At 36.2% G+C, this 7887-nt stretch overlaps 1 protein-coding gene across 1 annotated transcript; it reads right to left on the minus strand.

Annotated features, from left to right (window-relative positions):
• On the minus strand, positions 2748 to 3768 carry LOC109231816 (ethylene-responsive transcription factor 2-like). The gene has a single exon (XM_019397449.1). The coding sequence runs from the start codon at positions 3571 to 3573 to the stop codon at positions 2851 to 2853; it is 723 nt and encodes a 240-aa protein (XP_019252994.1). The 5' UTR covers positions 3574 to 3768; the 3' UTR covers positions 2748 to 2850.

Here is a 7887-nt window from a genome sequence, read left to right on the forward strand (position 1 = left end):
CATGAGTAGCTAAATTCCTTGTCTAAGGCTTTGATGGAACCTATTGGGTGATGAACTTCTTGTTTATGTGAATACAAATTGCTAGTTTAATCTTTATTTGTTCAACTTCGTGTTCGTTGTAGTTAATTGACAGGATCCTCAATTAGCTGTGCCTATTTAGTGTGCATAACTTGGAAAAGAGTGCATATTTAGGGTATTGTTGAACAACACCACTCCTAGATTATTAGAGGAATCTATAATTGCGGGTTTAAAGGCGGGATTAGGAATAACGAAGCCTTGGGTGCAATCTAAATTGAAGTGTGCTAAATAAAGCAAGCTAGTGTATCTCGGGAGAGTGCAATAGTAGATTACTGTGATTACTCGGGAGAGATTTGCGGTAAGATTAGCGTTCATGAGTGATAGAGATGTGTGGGTAAATTTGTATGAGCATAAACAGAAGGGATTCCATCAATAGGGGAAATCATTGCCTTAGCTTTGTCCCATAATTGTTTACAACCTTATTAATTTAGTTACAACCATTTAGTTACTTGCAAGCTAGTTGTTAAAGAACACTCAACTGAGAATTTGAATATTTGAGAAGCTGGTTCTGAAGACTTGGTGGGTCTGAAGATAGCGGTTGATAGGTTAACTCTCTGTGGATTCGACCCTGGGCGTAATACTCGGGTTATATTTGCAACATCCGCAGAGTCCTTTTTATAAGGCATAGTTGGGCGTGATCAATCCTACCATTAACAAAGCTGAAATTCAGTGAGGACTTTCTTGGATTTGAGAGTATTCACATTCCCCCGTTGTTCAAAATTGGTTTATGACTTCATATATCATATGATTCGAGGAGATTGAGGGTCTGTTTGGCCATACAAAATTTTTTACGTTTTCTTTAAAAATGTAAATTTTTTTTTTTGGAAATTAGCGTATGGCTATGGAATCTTTAATTTTCACTTGAAGATGAATTTCAGAATTTTTCAAAAATTTGAAAAATGCCAAAAGACTGTTTTTCAAAATTTTCACTTCAAATCACTCACAAAAATTCAAAAACAGCCCAAAGTTGTATTCATGTCCAAACACAACTCTAACTTTCAAATACCATTTTCACTTGAATTTTTTTTCTTCACATTTTTAGGAATTTTACAATTCTAATGTCCAAGCGCCCACTTATATTTTATTCAAGTTTCAACACAAGCGTAATAAAATTCAACATGTTTTGCTAGTAAATGTAATTGAAAAATTACGCCCTATTAAATCTCTTGTACTACGTTGTTCTAATTTGAATAACTTGTTCACTTTTCCCCCTATTAAATAAGTACTCACCCCGCTCCACTTTAGTTGTTTTTTTGACATTTTTTAAGGATCACAATATTTAAAATTTTACGATATTAATAAGAATTTATTTTTTTTAAAAGTTACTCTTGGAGTAAAGAACCTAGGAGTATTTGTTGTATTTTCATTGAACGAATTAAGATTGATATGGTCAATTTCGTTGTTAATTAATGCTAAAATATGAATTCCATAATATACGAGAAAATAACCAAAAAATCAATTAAAATGAACCGAAGGAGTAGCTGTCAAAGAAGGGAAAATCAATAGGACTAACCCATAAAATTGAAGCATTAATTACCTCAGGATCCACGAAAAAACAACCTCAAGAGTAGGGGGTTCATGGTTTGGTTTGGATCGATTTTTCCCTGAAAAGAAATCAAACCAAGTAAGTCAGTTTTTCAAATATTAGAACCAAATCAAACCAATTAAGTCGGTTTTTCTCGATTCGATTTATGTCGGTTTTTCGGTTATTTATCGGTTTTTTCTTAAATATAAGACATACATTACCAAACTCATATTCCGGCGCACATTTTCAATTTAACACTATCAAATCAATTGCCCTTTGAGAAATCTATTATTTACCAAGATATATTGATGATAATTGAATCAAATAGTGATGAATAATTTAAGGACTCAATTAAAAATATGTTATTTTTAATACGAAATGGATTCTTACACTAAACAAAAGAAAACTACCAATCAAACTATAATGTAAAGGTAAAGAACTATATTAAAAGGGCAAACTATTAACATTTATTATAAAATTTTTGAAACTTTGTATAGCATATACATATATATAGGTGTAATAATAAATTGAAATAGCTACTCCTATAGTCGGTTTGGTTCGGTTTTTTTTTCTGATTAAAACCAAAACCAAACCAAATTTGATCGATTTTAAAATTCAAAACCAAAACCAAACCAAACCAAAAAGTATCGTTTTTTTTAGTCGGTTTGATTTGATTTTCGGTTTGGTTCAGTTTTTCGGGTTTTTATGAACACCCCTACTCAAGTGTTGTCTGATTTATGGTCTAGTTATACAAGAATTACGATGTAACTCACAATGTTTGGATTGTTGTACGATGGATAATAATATAATAATAATTATGTCAAGATCGTTTAATTGTTATTTCACATTTTATCACGTATGAAAAAATAGTACTCTAATATATGCATTAATATTGTATTAATTATGATAAGAGAATATATTGCTAATTCAGTTTTTCTTACTGAAAACTAAATTTTACAATGTCAAAATGAGGAATATGATTTAAGGAAACAAATATGTACATTCGATTAGTTAGATGGAACAAGTAAGCTTGGCTTTTTCTTTTTTAATTTTCTCAGTACACAATATAATTATTTTTTTCTGGGTAATTGGCTTAGACTATCGTTAATTCCCATAGATGAATCATTCAACCATAGCCAATAAATTAAAGAAAGAACAAATCTATTACGTCAGCCAAAAATGAAACAAATCCATCGTTAATTCTTTTTTTTTTTTTTAATTATTACTATACAGGACCCACTTAGGACTTATAGCGCCACTAGCTCCGTCTCTTGAGCAACCTTCTTCCCCCTCTTCATCGGCGGCGACGACGACGATGAAGAAGAAGAATACTGCGGCGACATTGATGATCTTTTAGAACCAACTCTAATGGGATCAGGTTCACCAGAATTAATCCTTAACGGGAAATTAAGCAATGCACGTGACCCCCGCATGCGAAACGCCGCCTTGTCATAAGCAAACGCTGCGTCCTCCGCCGTCTCATATGTACCCAGCCACACCCTTGCCCCATTCTTCGCCGGATCCCTAATTTCCGCTGCAAACTTCCCCCACGGCCTCACTCTCACTCCCCTATAATGCTTTGCCTTTGGCGGCGCCGGTGGTTCCAGTTTCACCTCCGCCGCCGTCTCCGGCGGCGCCACAAACTCCGGTAAATTCCATATTTCAGGTGATTGTACAGTCATTTCTGGCTCCAATTTGATAGTGGGGAGTGTAAATTCAGAAGCTGGCTCAAATCCATAGCCAACAATGCCTTCATTAAAGATATCGTTAAAAAACATATCAGCTGTATAATCAAATTCATTGGGCAAGCAATTAGGAAACATGTTGGACTCAATGCTGTTGCTTCGGCTTAAATCCGAGGTTGTTGAGTTGTCGGAGCTTGTTAATGGAGCTTCCCAGTCTTCAAGTAAGTGAAGCCTAATTGATTCAAGAATTGCAAAATCATTGTCTACTTCACAATTCGCATACATCTTTAATAATTTTCTTGAATATTGGTTGTGGGTTTGTAAATTTTGTGTGGTTGAAAAGTGAATTTTTAGTAGTAGAAAAAACAGAGAGAGCAGAGAGAAAGTTGTGAGATTTCTTGATGAAAGGGGAGAAGGGGTATTTATATGAGAAATGGTGCATGCACGGGTGGGAGAGGAACATGATTAAATGATTTAAAATTTGTTTGTTGATAAATTGTTAGATTTTTCTGAGGGGATTTTGAGCTTCCTTGAACCTTCTAAATGGAGAAAAATTCAGTTTTATTAGAGGGAGAGAGGTTTTCATTCACGTGGTTTATTTGGAATTTGGAATATTTGAATACTACTAGGTAAACTCATAAGGAAAAAAAAAGATAAAATCATAGGGGTATTGACGTCTAAAATGAATTTGTCGTTTTCTGTCTGTGAGCTGCTTTTTCTCGCACTTCGCTATCGCAGTAGACATCTGGACCATGAATTCCACCAAATTCTTCTTTTGCTACATTTCTTTTGTACTTGTAGGGGTTGGGCAACAGACAATGGAAAGGATGTACAATAGATCGGAAGAAATTACAACAACAACCACCCAATATAATCACACAAGGGTAGTGTGTACGCAGACACAAGAAGATGAAAAGCGGCAATAAAATAATAACAACAACATAACCAGAAAGATAGTACGAACGAGCTAAGAATAAAAAAATATACCTAGAAGAAATTATCCAGCAATTTTTTGTCTTCGATCGAATTTGAACATGAGATATTATGATTCTCAACTCGCTTCTTGATTATTAGATCACTCACTTCGTGATTATTAGATCACGCCTTTGGATACTGTGATTGCAAGTTGTTCTAAACACGATTATGGAGTAAAAATTCTTAGATATATGATTTAAGTGCAAATATTATTCTTTTGTGTTTGGTTGAGAGCTGCATAAGACTCATTAAAAGGGAAAAGTTCACTATCGAAAGTTTCTCTATTTTTATACTCGAACTCTAAATATACATTTAAGGATAGAGATGCCATCCATCCCCACATCCTTGGTGGTAAAATATAGTTTGTCTTAAACATCAGGCACTTAAAACCTGTAGCGAAATTAGGAATTTTTTTAAGGGTGTTCAAATTTAAAAGCAGTGAAAAAATTTCTCGATAAAGGGAGTTTAATATGTGTTATATGTTATTCAATCTGTATTGCTGTAATAACCAATAAAAAATGTTAAACTTTCTGAAATAGAAACAGAAACAGAAAGTTAGTAGGACCAGTTTAACGAAATAAATTCTGGAAAAACAGTATAGGAATAAATCGAGCCCACTGAATACACAGTGCGTCCTTAAGAAAATTATTCCCCTCAAGTACCCAAGGTGCTGGAATATGTCCTCCCAGGATAGAACGATTTAACTCACCAGTGTATTGGTACCAAAAACTCCGGTGAACTTCGAACCACTCAATGGTCATAAAACACACTGAAAATATTGTGCAGAAGAAGAAGAAGATAATCAGAAAATTTAGTAAGTAAAGATTTTGGCATTCAGGGCATATTTATAGACTATTTGGCACTGTTTCTGAAAAGGTTTGCAACCTTTCAAAAACAACCATAGCTGTTGGAACAAGTGGGAAGAAACATTGCGGGAAAAACAAAAACGGATTTTTAAAATAATCCGTGAAAGAAAACAGACTGGACCGGACCGGGTCGCGGGTCATGGGTTATTCCGGATTGAATTTTCGTTAATTAATTAAATAATTGAAAGGAATTTTGTCCAAAAAGATTAATCAATCAATCGATCTTTGGCCAAATCCAAATCCAAATTTGAAGTCGAGCGAGCGAGCGACGATGACGGCGCGAGACTTGCCTTCTTCTTAACTCTTTAAGAGCTAGAAGAAGAGCAATTGTATATATACCCATCAAAAGTCTTTTTTTCCTCCAATATGGGACAATGTCCCTTTGCCAAGGAGGGAAACTCAAATATTTCATTTTTCCTCCATTTCCCATTCACCCTCTTTAAGCTACATCAAGCTTAAAAGCCCAACAATCCCCCACGTGAATGGGGAATGGCTATAAATAAAGGAATGCACGGACGCGTGTGTATTTTACATGTACGAATTAATTGCATATGGATAAGTAGGTTTCCCTTTGAACTTTCCGTAGTGAACTTATGTCCGATATACTCGGTCAATCGGTAGATTTGATATCTTTGAAGCGACGAGCTTTGTTGTATACCTAGACAACATAAGTCACACAATCAATCCTTAACCATCTATGGTTCTCACGGTTGTGTTCGTTTCAGCCATAAACACCGCCTGATTTAATGAGTGCTTAGAAAATGGGCCTTTACTTTCATTCCCCTTGAAGCGGCTTACACTTCACACTCACATAGTTGATTTCTAAACGTGTAATCCTATAGACACACTATCTGGTCATATCCTGTCAGACTTAGCAAATTATTAAAAAACTTTAAGCTTTATTAACTCATCAAAAAACCTTTATGCTTTACCTCGATTTATGAACATTGTCTTCATCACGAGAATGGGTTGAGTTATTTGACAATGTTGAACCGTCATTCATAACTTTGTTTAATCTCTTTGAACCTAGCTCGTGGGATCTCCAGCCCGCTAGGTAAAGTTACCGCCATGATGACTTGTCCTAGACCTTAACCCCATTCCCTTTGATGATCTTTCAACTGCCTCTCTAGATAGGCCTTTTGTAACTGGATCCGACACGTTATCTCTTGACTTTACGTAGTCAATCGTGATAACACCACTAGAGAGTAGTTGTCTAACAGTATTGTGTCTCCGTCATATATGATGAGATTTTTTGTTATACATAACGCTCCCTGCCCTGCCTATTGCCGCTTGACTATCACAATGTATACTAATAGGTGCCAAAGTTTTGGGCCAAAATGGAATATCTTCCAAGAAATTCCGGAGCCATTCAGCTTCTTCACCGGCCTTATCTAAAGCTATGAATTCAGATTCCATTGTAGAACGCGCAATGCTTGTTTGTTTGGATGATTTCCAAGACACTGCTCTACCCACAATTGTGAAAACATATCCACTCGTGGATTTAACTTCAAATGATCCGGTGATCCAATTTGCATTACTATATCCCTCAATCACGGAAGGATATTTGTTATAATGCAAAGCATAATTTTGGGTATGGTTCAGATACCCCAAAACTCGTTTCATTGCCATCCAGTGTATTTGATTGAGGTTACTTGTAAACCGACTCAGTTTGCTAATAGCACATGCTATATCTGGTCGCGTACAATTCATGATATACATCAAAATTCCCAATACTCTTGCATAGTCCAGTTGTGAGTCACTTTCACCTTCATTCTTTTGAAGTGCATAACTCACATCAGTTGGAGTCTTGGGAATCTTGAAATCCAAATACTTGAACTTGACCCATGACCAGATGGCGTTATATACGCGTATAGTATATGTATATGGGTATGGGCGAAGGTTATGACATTATATACGCACCACCACCTGATTAGTTGGCATACGTTGATGATTTCTCCCGCTAAGGCCGAAATGATATAATGGGTTGCCCTCAAAGGCTTGATGATGTTATGTACGCATATACCCTTGCACGATATGTCATTTATACGCATATGCATGACATTATAAATGTTTCATGATTCACAGAGCTATTCAGACTTATAGGTTGAGTCCTTTACTCCATGGTTCTTTCATGTCTTTTATATACTGATTTTTATGCCTTACGTACTCGGTACATTATTCGTACTAACGCCCCTATTGTCTGGGGGCCTGAGTTTCATGCCCGCAGGTGCAGGTAGACAAGCTGACGGTCCCCCTTCTTAGGATCCTTGCTCAGCGAGAGTTGGTGTGCTCCATTTGATCTGAAGCTGCTGTTGGATTTTGGTACAATACTTTTATATACATATATGGGTACGACGGGGCCTAGTCCCATCCTTTATGTAGTTGTACACTGTATTATAGGTCCGTAGACAGTCATGTATAGTTGAATAATATGTGGCCTTGTCAGCTCGCCCTACCGTACTCCGTATATATATGTACATATGTCTTTTGGGCATGTTTTCCCGCGTATGTTATTCACATGAATCAGTAGTTTATTGATAGATGTTATGCATGACGTACACTTATTTCATGTCTATATCTTGGACGTATGCTTAGGGGTGTTCGGCAGGTAGAACTCGAGCACTCGTCATGGCCCATCGGTTTGGGTTGTGACAAAAGTGGTATCAAAGCAGTTCCATCCTAGGGATGTCTACAGACCGTGTCTAGTAGAGTCTTGTTTATGAGTGTGCCGTTTACCACGCTTATAAATATGAGGCTA

This window comes from Nicotiana attenuata, chromosome 8 (genome assembly GCF_001879085.1).
Source record: "Nicotiana attenuata strain UT chromosome 8, NIATTr2, whole genome shotgun sequence".
Taxonomy (NCBI): domain Eukaryota; kingdom Viridiplantae; phylum Streptophyta; class Magnoliopsida; order Solanales; family Solanaceae; genus Nicotiana; species Nicotiana attenuata.